This window comes from Talpa occidentalis, unplaced genomic scaffold (assembly GCF_014898055.3).
Source record: "Talpa occidentalis isolate TD23 unplaced genomic scaffold, MPIMG_talOcc4v2.1 talOcc4.5, whole genome shotgun sequence".
Classification (NCBI taxonomy): domain Eukaryota; kingdom Metazoa; phylum Chordata; class Mammalia; order Eulipotyphla; family Talpidae; genus Talpa; species Talpa occidentalis.
In genome coordinates, this window is record NW_023604861.1 from 105,472,533 (window position 1) to 105,488,830 (window position 16,298).

Sequence of the window (16,298 nt, forward strand, 5' to 3'; positions counted from 1 at the left end):
TCGGTCAATCTGCCTGTTCTGTTCCCCACTCTGTCTCTGGTGAGTCCTCTTGCCCGCCACACCTCTGGCCTGTGCCCCAGCTCTTGTATGCATAAAATGAAGTAAATCTTTCAAAAAAAATTTTTTTCAAATAGCACTAAAATTTCCAAGTTACCCTGACCCTGGTATTTTGTACCTTTCCTTTCCCCCCCGCTCCTTCATCCTCTTTCTTGTTGTCATGATTTCTTCTAAATTTAACTGATTTTCTCAGTTCACAAAATGCAACACTCAAAGTCTATGCTTACAGACACAACTACACACACACAACTTCTCTATTTATCCTGTTTTTTCCTTTTGATCCTGCTCATTTTTTCCTATTCATGTCACACATGAGTTTCCATTTCCTGCATTTTTCCTCAGTGGTTTTTTAAAAATTTATTTATTTATCCATACAACAGCTGGGGTGAAGGCCAGAGATGCGGGGATGGGAGGTGAGAGGATTCACCAAGACAAAGCAGGGAGAAGAACAGGCAGATCCACTGAAATGCACTGCTGAGGGGAGCAGGAGGCGAGACTGGAGAGGTCTGCTGTGCCATGTGGGTCACTTCCCTGGCTGGGGATCAAACTCTTGCTGCAGTGGCTGTGGAAACCTTCATAGTGCTGGTGCTTAACCCCTTGCACCACCAGGGAGGCCCTCTCTGGTTCCTTTTAATTACAAGATCCATAGAAATAAGTAAGATCATGATCATCGATAATTGGGTAGTATCTCTTCCCTTATACAGTTAAACTATTTTTACCAATAAAGTGTACATTCCTGAAAACACTCCATCTGCCTCACCTGGGAATTGACGATGCGCACTGTGGTCTTATTTCCAACATCTCTCTCATAGCCACGCGTAGGAGCAGAGTTAAATCTCAAAACTGCGTCATGAGAATCTAAGGGCACATAAGTGACATACTTACTGTTTTTCTCTGTATAAGCAACATAATCCAGGAAACAACATTTAAGCAAATCTTTCAATACCTAAAGCTAAATAGACACCAGCAAAAATTTTCAGTATACTGTATATTTAGAATGAGATCCCGGATGAGGGTAATCAACGTGGAAACATAAATCCACTCAATGGCAAGAGGCCCTATGTAATCTAAGCTACATTCAGGTACTCATTAGGTATTCACATTCTTTAAGAGAGGCATACTTTATGCAGCTATTCTAAAGATTCTAAGACATTTTAAAGGTGGAATCTATGGGGACAGCTAAGGAGGCTATAAGTGGGGGCACTGATCTATGGCTTCTTATTGCTCATAGAACATGGAGACTGCTCCTGGAGCATCTAATGCTGCTGCCTGCACCAAGACCTAGTCTCTCATATAGTAAGAGCTACAGCATTCAATGCACTGACCGCTTCAGGGTTATGGTTTGTGCTTTCATTTTAGAAAACCATTCCTGATCACTGCAAATTTTTACATACTGCTGGTGATGCAGTGAATTATGAGAGCAGTCTTAGATCATTCTGCATTTCCAGCAATAGTCTGAATTACGCCCTTGCCTTGGAGCATGGGAGAGGCCACCAATAGTGCCAGCTACCAAGGTTCTACATTCTGTGACAGGACACCGTGGTTCACTGAGCCTCAACATAAATCTACGTATGTCTTCATTTGACTTGAGAGTCAGACTTTTCCAAGTTCTCTGAGTATCCAGGTATAAACAGGTCTCCCATCTCATGGGGGCTGACTGGAAATGAAGGGAGAGAGGTAGAGTAAATGGGCTCACCTGATTAAGGGATGGGAGCGGGGACTTGTTTCCTGTCCACAAAGCACACATCTCTCTTGAGATTTCCTGAGTTCGCTAGCTAGTGTGCTTCCCAGAGACTAGTCCTAAGCCAAAGTTAACCAGCAATAAAGAAATTTCTAAGGACTAATTTTTGCTTCAAAAGTTCCAAGCACATTTCAATTTGAATTGAGAGCAATTAACAAAACCTCAGTGTGTCAGAGAGTGAGTGTGTATGTTTCTGATTTGCCAAAGAGCCGTAAGGCTATGCGCTGCATTTACCATGACATACCCCACCCAAGGATAGAAAACAGCTCTCCTTCCTCGCTGAAGTCCTAACACTCCATTGTGAGCAGTCTCCTGGGAGAATGCTTCCTCCTCCTTAAGTAACAGAAACTCAGCATGTGTGCCACCCTTAAAGCCACATCACAAAAGGTGCCTTTCTTGACAAGCCCTGAAGTCACAGGAATTCAGATCCTAATTTAGAGCACCAAAATGAATACACTTTGGGAACACAAAGAATGCACAACGTAACTGGTTATGTTATCATAGTACTCTAGAATGTTATTTTAGGGGAAATTTTGCAGAAGTTGACAAGCTAAGTCTTGCCACGTGCTTTCGCAAATCAACAGGCTCATCTGTTTATTTATTGCCTGTCATGGCAGCCTTGAGTTGAGGCCAAGACCCCATGGTTCCCAAAGCCTGAAATACTTACTACCTGACTCTTAGAAAAATATATATATTCTGCCAAACTGTGGATTCTAGGTAATCTATGCTTTGTATAAATGATATCAATATACCTGAACTCATGTAATTTGTTTTACTTATGCATACAAGAACTGGGGTACAGGCCAGAGGTTTGGGGAATGAGAGGATTCACCAGAGACAGAGCGGAGAGCAGAACAGGCAGATCTACTGAAATACACTGCTGAGAGGAGCAGTGGGCGAGACAGGAGAGAGCTGCTGTGCCATGTGAGTTTGCTCTGGGGATCGAACTCTTGCTGCAGTGGCTGGCGATAGCTTGATAGGGCTAAGACTTAACCCCTGTGTGACCAGGGAGGCCCTGTAATTTTCTTTACTTTATAAATTTAAGCACTTTTTAAGGAAATGCATTGTTTTATTATTCATTGAATAGTGTTGTCAAAAATGATTCAGTGATTCATTTACCATTCAAATTATATTTGAACTAGAAAAAATTTATAACCCAAAATAGAGTTTGTCATTCTGGTCTCAGGACCCCTTTGCACTCTTTTTTTTTTTTTTTTTAAAGATTTATTTATTTATTTATACAAGCATTGGGTACAGTCAGAAGCGCGGGAGGGTGAGATAATTGCGCGGGAGGGTGAGATAATTCACCAGAGCCAGAGCGGGGAACAGAACAGGCAGACCGACGAAATACACAGCTGAGGGAAGCAGCGGGCGTGGCAGGAGAGGTCTGTTGGCACCATGTGGGACCCTCGCCGGTGGCCAGGGATCAAACTGGCACTGCAGAGGCTGCAGGCAGCTTCGCAGCCCAGCGCTCAACCACTGCGCCACCAGGGGAGGCCTCCCCTTTGCACTCTTGAAAATTACTGACAACCCAAAGGCTTTTGGTTTACTTGGACTCTATAATATCAAAAATTAAAACAAAAATTTTACATGTTAATTTGAAAATAATATTCTATATGAAAAATAATCATTTTTTGGAAAAAAATTGAGTTGACTGGCACTGTTTAAACGTTACAAAGCTCTTTAACTTCTGGCTTTTTAGAAAATAATTGGTTTCTCATTTCTGCTTCTGCGTTCAATCTGTTATTTTGTTTTAGTTGAAATAGATGAAGAATCAGATGTAGCACCTAAAATGGAAGAAGTATTTTAAGTCTTTCCAGATTACTGGGAATATTCTTCTTTGATACTTCATCAAAACTTGACAAGTGCTAGTTTCTTAAAGGTTAGTTGCAATATGGACATTAAAAAAATCAATATCGGAGATCTTTTCATTCCCTGTTGATTAAAATCCATTTTTTTCTGCCCTCAAAATGGATGATTTACCCATGTATAATTTTGTAACAATGTGCAAAGATCATTTGGAAAATATCAGTTCAGTAAATGCCACAGATCTTCCAATACTGATGCATTAATTATAAAACATCATATAGCACAATGGATCTCATCAGTTTTCAAGTATGGAAAGCTTCCAAGCTCATATTTGAAAGCTTCAATCCTATCCTTGGCAACAAAAATTGTCAGTTATTTTCCTGTAAGTGACAGGCTCACTTAATTCCTTTTTTGAGGAAATATCTGCCAAAGATCCAAGTCTTAATAAAGTATGTCTGTCAGTCATTTATTTCAAGTAAAAATTGCATCTGATGGCAAAAGCACGTAGTTCTGCTCAGAAATAACAACAAAGTACTTTTCCATGATGCCACGATATACACACAGAAGGGTTTTTCACTTTACTTCCCACTTTGGCTTCAAAACATGTGTGTTCAAGATTTAAGAAAAAGATTTAAGGAAAACAACCCTTTTTGTCTGCCTCACCAAGGACACCCATAGTGAATCTGGCACTTTCTTCTTTTACTACTGTGCCCAACAGGGAAAAATTCAGAAGACTGTGCTGCTGTGTCCCACTGCCTGGACCTCCGCTGAGAAGCAATGGAAATCACCATCGCTGTGGCATCACCAGGGCAAATTTCAGTAGATAAAAAAGCCTATGAGTTGTAAAAAGTTTCACCTCATGAATCTCCAAAAGGAGCCTGGAGACCCTGCCCCCACACTGAGTGTGAGCAAACCACCCATGTGTACAACTGACCTGGGCAACCATCTGACAGGCAGACTGGAAGAGGCTTCAGTGGAGATGACCCCAAGGAACTCAGAGGTCATCAGGACACCAGGACAAGTTGATGGCAGCACCCCTACATCACTGTTCTCCCACAAATCATGCTGCCTTAGACATGGCCGCTGTGCAAAAGTAAGGTGAATCAGCCAAGGAGCCCAAGCAGTAGGTGCATTTCCAATTAATTAAACAGGAATTCCAACTTAGTTGCATCACCCCTTAAGATGTTCCACAGGTCAATCCCAATGTCCCACACTGAGGTGTGTTTGAAGTCTCTGAATAATTTCACAAGGCACAGGGCACAGAAATGTCATGTAGCCGAACTCCTTGGAAGTAGTAGGAGTCTGTAGCCTAAAGGAGAGAATTTTAGGGAGGGAGAAAAGCTACCCTGCTTGGATGGAGACAACCTTGGCAGTGAGGAGAAGGGGATGGGGATCAGGGGTGGGGGGTGTGCACGAGGAGGATGAGCTGAGAATGTGTCTAACATGCAGATATGTATTATAAATACATGCCTGGCTCTGCATCTCCTTGGTAATGGGCATTAAAAACTAAGCTGTCCATTCACATTTAGTAAAGAAGGCACAGATTAGACAACAAGCCCTAGGGGAATAAAGTAAAGCGTCATTTCTAGAGGAGGCAGTTCCAGGCTATAGCCATTTCATGTTGACCTTGAGGACAGAGCTAACGCAGCATTCACTTAAGGAAGATTAAAACCTTTCAAGGAGCAGCAGCCAGGACGTGTCGAGGCATGAAATCACTGGCCTATGTCGGGAATAGTGCCCCAAATCATTCTCCTTTCCTGCGCTCATTCTCCAATCCAAATCTGGCACTTCAAGGGCCTCCAGACTTTGTGGACTGGCTCCTCAATGGCAGGTTCATCTCTCTGCGTCCTGCTAACCTGATCTCTATCTCCTCTCACCAGGACAGGGACCCCTGCACTTGGATTGATTCCGTTGTGTCCTCAAATCTAGGCTCTCAAGTGATCAAAATGGAAATCTGACCCTCTGCTTCAAAGATCTCAACGTTACTGCAGCACAGGCCCAGGAGTCAGAGCTGGAGTTTTTGGAGATCCAGACTGGAATTTGATCCAGGCCTACCTACTATGTCTTTCCTTACCTCCATTTCCTTATCTATAAAACAGGAACAATAACCCTGTCTCTCACTTAGGGTTGTAAGAGGTAACAACAGTTAACACAGAAAAGCATTTAGTTCAGGACCTTGTCTGCAATAAGCAACCTATAAGCAGTAACTATTATTACAATTATGGAGTGAAGTCTAATTTCCGTAAGTGATACAAGAACATGTGAGTGCCCTCCTACCCGGCCCCCAACCTTTCCCCTCTCCCCACCCACCCATTAGCATTCATCAGCTGCACCCCTCACTGTTTCTCACCCACCTATTGTACTGGCCTTTGTCTGGGTTCCTCTTTTCTGAGCACTCTTTGCTAACCTCCTCTTCTGTGAGGCCATCAGCCCTCACAATGGGTAGGATTCTGTCATCATTTCTTCCCTGTGCTCCTCCTAACCACAGTATTGGAAATGTCTCTTTATAGTCTGTCTGCAGAGGATTTGAGGTTTAGGTCTATACCTTATTGATCATTGTGTCACTAGTGGCTTACACCAAATCTGGCAGAGAGCTGGGGAGCAATAGATAATCGATGTTCTGCCTTTTCAATTTTTTTTTTCCTAAAGGTAAAAACAAGGCCAATACCAAGCTCTCAACACCAAGTGCTATATGCCTATTTCTGGACACACTCCCTTCCCAGCCTCCCTATTCAACACACTCCCCAGAACCTGAGTCTGTGCACACAGATCCTGATGTTCTATGTCAAGGCTGTTCTACTGTTTGTTCAGAGTAGACAACTCTCCTCCACTGAGTTTCCACAGGGCTGCTGGTAGGTGAGCGCACTACGCCAAATTATTTTTGTTTTTATATGTGGGTGAAAAAAAAAAGATCATTTCAGGACTCTAAGAAAGAATGTTCCATGTTTCCAAAACAGTTCAGTTTTCTTTTCAATAACATTCAAAGTGCAGGTGTTTACAACTGCTACACTGTTCCTAAAAACAAATACATGGTATATGATTCAGTGTAACAGAATGGGAGGAAACAAGACCTGCCTTGCCCATGGAGCAAACAGCAGAGGGAGCTAGCTGGCAGGCAAAAGCAAATCTGAGCTACCACAGGGACTGATGAGTATGGAGAATTCAGGGACAGTTCAGATGTGGAGGAGGCTTCCTGGCAGGGCTGACATGGGGCAAGCCTTTGGTGCTTTTCTAGGTCTGTCCTCAGTTTTCCATAAGAACATGAGCTTTTGTAAGTCTTTTGATCTTCACTTAAATGATTTAAGAATACGTATTTAGGGGACAAGATGAATTTAGCTAAGTAGTAGAGCCTGCTCCATCATTCATTTGCTTTTATACAAATATTTTGTTTTATTTAAAAATTCCTTAATAATCAGGTGTTATTAAATATGATCAGGTGATTAGGAAGGGAGAAATGTCAGCATCTGGCATGCTATAAAAATGCAAGACTGTTTTTACTAACATTATACTACAGTTATATATTCTTAAAATGGCAGTGCAAAATCAGAGTCAAAGAAACCAGGGCAAAATAAGAGGATTTTTTAAAAAACAATTTGAGTGTGTTTTTCAGATCTGATTCTATAGATCCAATCATAAAGCTTCATGGAGGTGCATAAAACATAAATTTGAATACTAGAAATGACAAATATAAAAATGTCCATGTTCTCTAGAAACATGTAATTCCAAGTGTCTTTCACAGTCTCTTCCAAATTCTGAATAGAGTTTATAAGGCTCTGGCCAGAGATATTTATGCTGCAATAAAGAGCAAGGGAATTCTCCCTGACATGCAAGAGAGATCCAAATATGCAAGTATGATGCAAAGGTGTTTAAAACAAAGCAAAACAAAACAGGAGCAAGTTACTTATTGCTTTAAAGCATAATACCTAAATTCCATCTTACATTATTAATAATGGTCCTCAGAAACGAAAAAGAACTGTGGTGTTACTTCACTCCAGGGACCTGTAAACCACTGCTCTTTTCTACTAATAAATTGCGGGCTGCTCTGCTTTGGCTTTGGCTACAAGTTTATGTGACACACAGACAGTGTTATTATGGGCCTGCTATAATGTCAGCACAGGGACAGAAGAACCCCAGAACTGTGATTTGCTTTCTAATTTTTTACACATTTCACATTCAGCCTCAACTGCATGAACATATGAGATGAGGTCTGGGCTGCGGAGCTTGATTACAAAGGCATCTCCTTATTTCAAGATAGTTTTGGAACATCAGCCACTCTTCAAGGACACTGAACAACAAATAGAACCAAGAGCAGAGGTTACTCCTTTCTATCAACTGGGTAATGCCCCGTGAATGTCACTTCTAGATTAGTTATGAACTAACACCATCCGCTGTGAGGCTGTTAGACACCATTTGTCTTCTATCTGCACTTGAAACCAAGACTGTTTCTTGGCACTTAATATAGAAGATGGCACATAATAGAAGCCAAATACATGTTTGTTGAATGAATGGATGAGTGTAAAGGGCTGTGCTGCCTACTTACTGGTGCAGTAATGAATTAGCCCTGGCATTAAAGGGATTCTGAGGCTTCTTTTAGGCGAAGACTGAAGTTTCCTGAAGAAGAATGAATTCCACGTTCAGACTGCAGAGAACCCTGTCTGAGTTTCCAGCCTACTCACCTGCCCCACAGATTTTAGGCTCCAGACTATAACAGCCTCTCTTACCTGAGTTTCCAGCCTACCTGTCGGCTCTACCAATTTCAGACTTACCCATTCCCACATCGTCAGGAGCAGATCCTTAAAAGAAATTGCTTTCTCTCTATATAGCCCTGGGTCTGTTTCTCTGGAGAGCCCCGACTAATAGAGCCTTAACTACGAAACAGATGTGCTCTGGGTTCTCCGATGTGGATCTGAAGACAGTTGAGAAGGGAAGATGGGATCCCAGGGTGCCACCCTGTTATTTACTATCATGGAGGTCTCTGCTAGATGCACTGACCACAACCCTAAGGTGGTATTTGTGCCAAAGATTGGGGGGTGGGGGGAGAGTGTGAGCTCCTTTTTCTGACAGGAGTATTTTCAACAGCAGTAGTTCTCTTCTCAGAACTCACACAGATTCAGTCCCTGAATAGTGACTAAATGATCTTATATACCTTTCCTTGGAGTTGACACCCCTACACCCCTAATTGTCTTTGCCCCATAGAAGTGTCCTGTTTTCCTTTTCTCCTTCTCCTTCCTGTCCCATAATTTTATATTATGGGTTCACCAGTTTTTTGGTGGGTCTATCAATATTGAACATGGTTTCTACAAGAGGTGAATTCTGAGAAAGGGCTGACACTGACCTTCCATGCCCCTTGGCACCAGGTTATGGGAGAACAAGGCTGCTCTCAAGTTCCCCCAAGAATACCTCTGTTGGGATCCCAAATAGATACTGTCCCAGGGAGGAAAGGGCAGCTGAAGACTCTCCAGCTGGGACCCCCTATGCCCTGAGATCCAGAGGAAGGCTGAGAAAGAACCAGTCCATAGTCATGCAGGCAGCCCAAGACATTCCGAGCGACGAGACCCACCTATCTCCTTCCCCAGCGAGGAGTTGAGGATGGCTCCTGCAGACATGACCACAGCGCAGCTCTTAAGGCCTTGTGGGTGCAGCTGGCTCAGCGGTACAGCGGGGACCAGCTTCTGCCACCCCAGCGCGGAGAAGGGCGCCTCCGTGCCGTCCAGTGTCCGCACGTGCACGCGGCCCCGCAGCTGGCACAGCAGCTCCCCGCGGCTCAGCGCGGCCACCCGCCGCCCGCGGAAGCGCACGCCATGCTTGTTGGCACTCAGGTAGTCCTTCATTGCCTTCTGCAAGCGCGGGTTGAGCATTTTGGAGGAGACGTTTCCCTTCCAGAGCCGGTGGAGGAAGGCCCTCGACATGGGGGAGTACAGCCGGTCGCCGTCGCTGCCCTCTGCCAACACCGAGCCCCTTCCCTGCTTGCGGTGCCTCCTTTTCACTCGCCTTCTCTGGGCCTCTCCAGCCAGCAAAACCCCTTCCTGCAGGCCGTGGTCTCCGGGGGAATGGGACCCCAACGTGCCCTGCGTGTGTCTGTGCGTCCCTGGCTGACCTGCAGCAAAAAAATAGTCGTCGTCCTCCGGGTAGAAAGCACTTTGAGATTTTCTCCCCATCTGGGATGAAAAGATCTCTTCTTCATTTTCAAATCCATCGGGCACCTGCGCCCATTTCTGCAGGTCACCCCACTCCATGTGAAAGGGGCCGGATGGGGGTCCATCGAGGAGCCCTTTGTTTGTGTTCAGGCTCTCCAGCAGGGAGGGCTCCTGCATGGCGCCCATGATGGCTCTCTGCTTCCCCTGCATGGGCACCAGCCTCCTGGTCTCCAGGAAGGAGAAGGAGCTGGGCATGGGTTCTGCAGGGTTGCTGTTGGTGAAATAGATGAAAATCACCAGGAAAAGGAGCCCCCAAACAAATATCCCGCAAAGCATTCGTTGCCTCCATTGCTTTAAGTGTGGTTTCATGGTAGGCCTCTGGGGTCAAGCACCTTGTGTCCACAGCAGCGGCGGATGGAGTGAGCCTGAAAAACAGCCGGGCGCTACAGTTAGCCAAGGTGGGGCACCTGCTCAGCCGCTGCTGGGGAAGGGGGAGGGAGGGTTAGAAGTGGCATCAGAAACCAGGATCACCTGAGGGCTTTAGTTAAATCCAGGTGTTACCTCTCCTCCCACTCCTGACCTCTGCAAGTCAAAGGGTCTCGCCAGCCATTTCAGTCGAGTCTCAGAGAGGGAGATACAGTGGGTGTACATTTGGAAAACCTCTCCAGGTAACTCAGTGATATGTCTGCCTCCCCATCTTGACACTGCTTAATTGGGGCCATTCCGACAACTTCTCTCTGCAAGGGGGTTTATAGGATTCCAATTTGGTAAAGTGAAGCAAGAGAGTTCAGCAGCGCCTGCCCTCTAACTGGCTTATCAGACCACCAGAGGTGCAAAGCTCACATATTGTACAGCAGCACAGCTGTGCATTTCTAAGGGGTGACAACCTAGCTGATTCTTCATGGTCTCCCCTAGGCCTAGGAGGCTGTCTGGGAGAGGCCAGAAGTCCAACCATATAAGCAATGCTTCCATGACTGTCGCTGCAGAATGTTATGCCAGCAATTTCTGTGGACTTCAACAAAGCCCCAAATAATGCCCTCCGACTTCACCCTCAACATGAGTGTCTCCAATGCAAGAAGAGAGAAGTAAAAGAATATAACAGGGAGTGAGACACTGTCTTCCATCCATGAGTACTGCAACATGCACATGGGTAGCACAGTGCTTAGTATTGAGGAGAACAGCAAAACATTACTAAGAAATGCACCTAAGCTCCAGGAATGTAAGCAAAGCCCCAGAAAGGAAAATAGAAGGGATGTTTGTGGAATAATAACAGAACTTGCTGATTCTTGAAGTGGAGCACAGAGCCCAACATAGGCAAATATTGAATAAATATTGGTAGAAAAAATGGCGAGAATCTGTGTTAGTGAGTTGGGGTTGGGAGCTGTGTGCATTTGGTGTTAGAAGAGGCCAGGATCTTCAGGTCACAGGGAATGTGGAGGGTCTACTTGGATATCTGGTTGCATGAGTTACCTGGCTCCTGGCTCTCCAAGCAAGAGAGCCAGGGCTGATGGAGGGGGTTTCAGAGTACTTTGTAGCTGGGGAGGCAGGGGCAGGGAGGAGTAGACAGAGGCAACTTAGGTAAAAGGAGGGCATAAGTAGCAATCAGACACTCAGAAAGCCTGATGGGAGGAGCTCACAAGGGAATATCTGTGACTCATTCAGTTCTTCCTTGGTATAGCCTGTCCACTACTGCAACACAAAGGCATGTAATGCAATAGTTGGCATATTTACTCAGCTAAGAAATCTAAATAGTCAACTTGGGAAGCTGTGCACTGTCCTTGGTGAATAAATGATATGTCAATTAAAAGTGCGTCATTGGTTTTGTGGCCCCAGAGTCGATTAAAGAAGGTCGTCTTCCCATTTGAACTTCCCCCATGGAAAAGTGGAGGGCTTTGTGACCAGATCCTGGCAGGGCCAGCAGTTTCCTACCTCTTAAAGTTCCCCTCTAGGGAAAGCCAGCCACAAGGAATGCTGTCAGCCTGTCCTAAGCCTGTCAGGCAGTGAGGAAGCCTGCACCAGTCATGGGGAAAGGTCACGACCAGAGAGATGCCCAGCCCACCTCTGTGGTTGCAGCCCACCTCTGTGGTTGCAGCCATAAAGAAGTTGTCTTGGATGCCCAACCAGCTGAGCTGTCAGATGACTCCTGGCCCAGCCGATTTCTCACTGAACCTCAAGTGAGAAACCAGCTGACCCCCATCAACCTACAGAACCATGAGTGATGGTGACAGATTGCTGTTCTAAACCACTAAGGCTTGAGGTGATTTGTTATATGATCTCATGATCATTGGAACAAGCTCTAATAATAAACACCATATAAGAAGTGTGCCAAATGCTTCCGACAATGACAACAGCCTTGCGATGAGGGTCAACCCCCAGAGGGAGTCTATGGGACGCAATGTTCATTTCAACGCATAAAGCCATGCATTTTTAAAGGGTTTATTGTACCACATAGTCACATGAGAAACCAAACACAGATATCCACAGCATATTTTCCCCATGCCAGAAACACTGATGCCAAGGAATGAACTTAGAAGAAATAATACCAGCAGTTGACATGCTATATGCCAGAAATCGTGCTTAGCACTTTTCCTGGCTTATCTCTCTGCCTAATAAGGTAGGAAACAGTGCTGTATCCATTTTCTAAGATGAAGCCTAGAGAAGTTAACTTCCCAAAGTCACAGAGATAGCAAGCAGCAGGCACTGCAGACAAACCCATCTGCTTGACTCTAAGGCTCACACTTAACTCGAAGTTCTGATTCCATCTGGTCACAGCAACTGAGCTATATTTTCTAAATAAGGTTTCTTAAACTATCTGTGATAAAGGATCATTTCCCTCCCAAACTGTCAAGAGTCTGTCACGTCTGTATTTTCATTCCTGAATGTCTTGGCCACATACAATTGCTGCAAAAGTTCTCGAAAGTTTCTATGAAGTCCTCTACCTATCTCATCAGGAAATGATAACAGACAGTTTGCAGATGTGCATAGTCTGGGGACCACACTTTGAGTAGCATCTACTAAATGATCTTTCTGAACCTGTCCACTCAGGAGACAATGCTTCAATCTGTTGTGCCCAACCTGAACATTTAGAAGCGGTTTTCGGTATTTCAACATTTCTACTAGAAATCAGAAAATTACCCTTAATAACAGTTATTCTGCGTCCACCCCACTGACTACAGTGCTATACATTTCTAACCCTAGCCACTAAAATTAGCACTGTGCTTAGTACTACAGGAAACAAAACATTAACAAGAAATGCACCTAAGTTAAATGAGGCCCACAAGACTGCCCCCCACTTCAGACACCAGCCTTATGTGGGATCACCTAGGTCACCTTACTTCTGGCCATTTGGCTACCAATCTGGGAGGTTCCCACAACATCCTTTAGGCTTGATAATTTGCTAAGATGACTAACAAAACTCAGGAAAGCACTACACTCATGATTAAGTTTTCTGGAAAGGATACACGTCATTGGAGATCCAGTTAAACGCTGAGATCTCAAGCCCTCTCCCTGTGCTCTCCTAGGGGAGGTCGCCCTGTGGGGCACGGATTTGAGTAGGGTTTTACTGAGTGACTATATTACTGTTCTTGCAACTGAGTTCAATCTCTAGTCCCTCCCCTTTTCCATGTCAGGCTGGTCCCAAGTGGCCCCATCCTCTAATATCTTGGTGGGTCTTTCTGATGAGCAGCCCCTGTTCTGACGCTCTCTAGGAGCCTACCAAGTATGATCTAATTAGCAACACAGATTCTTTCACTCAGGAAATTTCAAGAACTTTATAAGCTCCTTGTCAGGAACCTCAAAGACCAGGCACATTATTACCCCCGCAACAAGGTAGTAGTAGCTAATTTAAAAGGTAGTCTGTCTCTGTCTGGAAATTCTTATTACCTGGTTTCCCTGCATTGAGTACCAGCTCTGGGGGGCCTACTCTGGCAGACTACTAAAGAATTGGAAACAGAGGTTTCTTTTTTCAGCATTTGCTTGAGAAACGATTTTTTTCAACACAATGTCAAAAGGTGAAGTTGTACACATTGAGTGGTAGAAGCTGTAACAGAAAAAAAAGCCTTGACTTGGGGAAGAACAAGAGCTCTCTGGCCTCAGGGCTCAGAGCTGAGACCAGTGCCTGCCATGGCAGGTGACCCTGAGCTGCCTCAGTTCAGTGGGGTCAGTAAGCTGCAGGAACTGGAGTTGCTAAATCCTGGAGCAGAATAGAGAGTCTCAGACATACAGACCTCATTATATGGAAATGCCTACTTCCCAACTGAAGTCATGTGAAACCTTTTCCCCCCATGGGGAGATGACAAACATGAAAGGGAAAGGAAAATAATGAGAGGGAGTCTGGGGACACAAAGAAAGTAAAGGAAAAGCCTAGTAGGATAGATAAGGCCTGCTGTGGAGCAGATTTGTTCTCTCTCCACCCAGTGTGCTGGCAAGTAAAAAGGGTGGGACTCATCAGCCCTTGAGCACTGTGAAAGGAACAAGGACCCCAATGCAGAGCAGGATGGTTTGTCATTAGGAAAGATTTGTGTGACTCCAAATGCACAGTGATAATAGAAAGGAGTGGGACCGCAGCCTCGACTCATGATGAGGCTTCAACTTTTAATAATCTAAAAGTCTTCGCCACAACCTTTGTCACTGCAAACCTTCTGTTGCCAGTTAAGGGAACACTTTCCAAAATGATTAAATCTAAAGGCAATGGCAAATCATCTGCTTGTAAAATGCTACAGAAATCATTACATGTATAGAGGATCCCAGACACCAGCATGTTTGTACCAATTCAGGTTAGAGAGAGTGGAGGGCATCACCCACGTTAGAGCTGCAGATTCTTTTTTTCTCTAAAATGACCATGCAGCCTCAGAGGAAGAAATGTCTGGCTAAGCAATAGCGAAAAAGCACATTTTTTTCCCTCTAGTATTTACATTATAATCATGTCGTTTAAACCATGTTGTGTCTGTAAGACTCACTGTTACAGTCCATCATTAGCTGGTGAGACAGAACAGTCAGGGGGAGACCAGAGGTCTAGCTGGCAGCCTGGCCCCAGGTGTCCGTGATGAAGGGCTCCCAAATCATACTTCACCGGCTCAGTCAGGGAAGGGTTAAGTAACAGGCTGTTGGATTCTTGCCAGTTCTCCTGTGGGAAGAGAACTAGTAAGATTATCAGTACAGTGTGGGCTTCTTTTCCATAGTGATTCTGACAAGGTTTAAATTCCAAGTGGATGTTCTGTCTATTTGAACTACTTTTCCCCAGTCTCATCTTTCTTCCACTTGTTGCCTTTCTAGCCAAGCCTCCAAAAGACTTAGATGGTAACCCTGAGGCAAAATAAAAAGTGACTGCTGCTAGAAATTATGTTGATTGTTCCATGCACTCAGGAATGCCTGTATCTTAGATACTAATTCTCAAATAAAGAAATGACTCTTTTCTTCATAGATATTCAAAATAGCACAAAAGAGTATTTAAATTCTCCTTCAGATCATTCAGAAAGAAATCACATTTTCCAAAAGTCACAATTTCTTACAAGTTGTCAGGTGACAGTATGAAATACAAGCCCTGCATCAGGGGGACATCCCACTGCAGCTCAGGGCAACACAGCCACCTTCTCATTTTGTTCCAGAGTATAGAGAACTGAATTCTGGGCTTTACCACTCAAATGATCTCCTTCTTAAGCCCAGAGATTGACAAGCCTGATCTCTGGTTGTCTCGAATGGAGAGTGTTTTCTTTTTTTTTTTGGTTAAAGATTTATTTATTTATACAAGCACTGGGTACAGTCAGAAGCGCGGGAGGGTGAGAGAATTCACCAGAGCCAGAGCAGGGAACAGAACAGGCAGAAGGACCGAGGTACACTGCTGAGGGGAGCAGTGGGCGGCAGGAAAGGTCTGCGCACCGTGTGGGACCCTCGCCTGGCGGCCGGGGATCGAACCGGTGCTGCAGAGGCTGTGGGCAGCTTCACAGCCCAGCACTCAACCGCTGCACCACCGGGGAGGCCCACGAATGGAAAGTGTTTTCTAACACACTTTGACATGGCTGCCGCCATGGCCATCTGGCCAGGTTTTCTGTGGGTATGAGAAACACCTGTGTCCTTTATTGGTGTAGAAGTTGTATAAGCTGATCTTACAGCTAAGTATTTTATTTTATATTTTAATTATTTATTTATGCATACAAGGACTGGGGTGTAGGCCAGAGGTGCAGGGGGTGAGAGGATTCACCAGAGACAGAATGGGGAGTAGTACAGACAGATCTACTGAAACACACTGCTGAGAGGAGCAGCGGGAAAGACAGGAGAGGTCTGCTGAGCCATGTGGGTTAGCTCCCTGGCTAGGGATTGAACTCATGCTGCAGTGGCTGGCTTGAAAGCACTGAGACTTTAACCCCTGCACCACCAGGGAGGCCCCACATCTAACTATTTTAATGGTGAAATAATGTAGAAGATCTAGTGTATAAGCTATAGTGAGACACTGATATATCTCAATAGTCTTGAAGAGTCATTTTCTTTCAAGATTCATATTTCTAAAATTAATTCTTATCACAAATCCAAGAAAATACTCAGTCTGCAGAAAAGAT

At 44.7% G+C, this 16,298-nt stretch overlaps 1 protein-coding gene across 14 annotated transcripts in view; it reads right to left on the minus strand.

The window, feature by feature from the left end:
• The window catches only part of ST6GAL2 (ST6 beta-galactoside alpha-2,6-sialyltransferase 2), a 69,553-nt gene that overhangs the window by 23,058 nt on the left and 30,197 nt on the right, over positions 1–16,298 (minus strand). For 9 of the 14 annotated variants that reach the window (XM_037528062.2, XM_037528058.2, XM_037528059.2 and 6 more), the window contains 3 exons: positions 14,703–14,869; positions 9,168–10,169; positions 818–915 (listed from right to left, as the gene is read on the minus strand). In XM_037528062.2, the coding sequence (XP_037383959.1) occupies positions 818–915; positions 9,168–10,113 (1,044 nt within the window). In that variant the 5' untranslated portion in view covers positions 10,114–10,169; positions 14,703–14,869. Of the gene's footprint in view, positions 1–817; positions 916–9,167; positions 10,170–10,275; positions 10,482–14,702; positions 14,870–16,298 lie in introns of all 14 variants that reach the window. The other 5 variants (XM_037528068.2, XM_037528067.2, XM_037528065.2 and 2 more) reach the window with 2 other exon arrangements.